Genomic DNA, 1,762 nt, shown 5'->3' on the forward strand with positions numbered 1-1,762 from the left:
GACTTTAACATCTGGATAGTTAGCGAACATTTCTCGATTGAACTCTTCTTCTACGAGCTTGAACAATTTCTCTACAAGTGGCAGCTCTTTTTTGGTGGGTAGGCTTTTTTTCAGAATTGCAATCTTCTCCTTCACAACATCAACCTCTCCTACAACCACAGCATAGCCACTCTCTGTGTAAACTTTGATATCATCTGTCTTAAAGGACGGGTCCTGCAGTACCATTTTCACTTGTTTTGGTTTGACCACATGATAGCAGAGGTAGGTGTCGATGAGACTGGTGAAGACCCAAGCCAGCTGTTGCTCCACTTTCTCTGCAGAGCATCCTCCTGGCCCTTTCCTCATGTCCTCTCTAACTACAGCCTTCTCCTCCTCAAAATTAAACTCCACCGTGCAGCCGACTGAAGATAGCTGCTTTTTCAGAATTTTGAATGCTTTGAGGTTGTCTCTCAGGTAATAAAGCAGGAAAATATCCAATGAGAAAGTCTTCTGAAGACCTTTAGCTGTCTACAAAAGAAAAATAATTTTAGACAAATAGAAACAGTACAGCTCCAGCCCCCACCCCCAACAGCACTGATACAGTTAAGCTGAAGAGAATAGATGTATGGATCAGTGGATAAACCATTTTAAGTAACAATAGGCATGCATATCTAATTAAAGTGCCTCATGCCTGAGTAACTCATAGAGCATTCAAAACGCAGGTGTTCAAAACTGGTTTGGCTGGTCAGACGGTGACTTTGTTTGCTTTGGTTTGTGTTTTGCCATTATTCAAACAGCAGAAGGTTACTGAGCTCAGAGTTAAAAAATAACTGCTTATAAAGTGAATTTAAACTTATGACATTTTTGACTGCATAGGAAAGCAATGCTTGACTTCTGTTGCCTCCCAAATAAGAGTACACTCACACACACAAACACACACACTGAATAAATGCAGTGTAAATGTTACAACTGTTGCATATAAGTATTAGGTTAATATGAGGTAAAACAGTAACCAAGACTTACACATTTAGTTCTCTACAATTATTTTGGTCATTGTGTTTTGTTGTCCTCTTGACAAATAAGCAAACTGAATGTGTGGCGCACTGTTAGTACCCTACTCACTTGGCAGCCCCTATGCAAATGTAGTATTGCAAAAGAAAACCAGTGTTGTTGTTTTTTTTAATGGTTGGGGTTTGTCAAACACCTGTCATTATTATTATGAAAGTAAAAGCAGTAATAAGTGTAACCGCACCTGTGGGAGATTTGCAGATCCGTGGCTGGGACTAGATTCACTCAATGTTATATTTAAATCTCGACCATTAAAATTGATGGTGTGTGTGTTTCTTCTCAAAACATGCTCTTGATCTAAAGTATATCAGAAAAACAAAGTTCAGCTGTTATGGGAATGCACATATCTAAACTGTAAATTTGGGCTCTAATCTACTTGTAATGCATTTGAACCCAGCAGGGCTTCTTACCTTCTTTTTCCTTAAAACAGATCTGGTAGGTTTTATCTCCGACCTTTTCTATTATCCCACAGTCACCTCCCCCAGAATGTCTTTTTTTCTGAAAGTATCTCCTGATCTTCTCCTTCTCACTGTCTGTGAGCTCCTCCGCTTCAAAGAACACTGGGTGCAGACATTCATCCATTTTGCTTCAAATCCTGATCTGGAGAAACTTTCAATGTCTTTCAAACTAGCTCCACAGTGAAAAGTGCTCTCACCTTTGATTTGCATTTGCACTTCACCATACCAACAAAGGGTGTTTTTCATTATGAACACAC

The 1,762-nt window shown here is 39.4% G+C and overlaps 1 protein-coding gene across 1 annotated transcript in view; it reads right to left on the reverse strand.

The window, feature by feature from the left end:
* LOC106632728 overlaps window positions 1-1,713 on the reverse strand; it is a 9,972-nt gene extending 8,259 nt beyond the window's left edge. The window contains exons 1-3 of the mRNA XM_042217137.1: window positions 1,458-1,713; window positions 1,232-1,344; window positions 12-507 (exon numbers count right to left, since the gene is read on the reverse strand). Of these exons, the coding sequence (XP_042073071.1) occupies window positions 12-507; window positions 1,232-1,344; window positions 1,458-1,629 (781 nt within the window). The 5' untranslated portion in view covers window positions 1,630-1,713. The remainder of the gene's footprint in view (window positions 1-11; window positions 508-1,231; window positions 1,345-1,457) is intronic.
* Window positions 1,714-1,762: the final 49 nt, after the last annotated feature.

Source organism: Haplochromis burtoni, unplaced genomic scaffold (assembly GCF_018398535.1).
Source record: "Haplochromis burtoni strain Fernald_Lab_line unplaced genomic scaffold, NCSU_Asbu1 Contig_1623, whole genome shotgun sequence".
NCBI lineage: Eukaryota > Metazoa > Chordata > Actinopteri > Cichliformes > Cichlidae > Haplochromis > Haplochromis burtoni.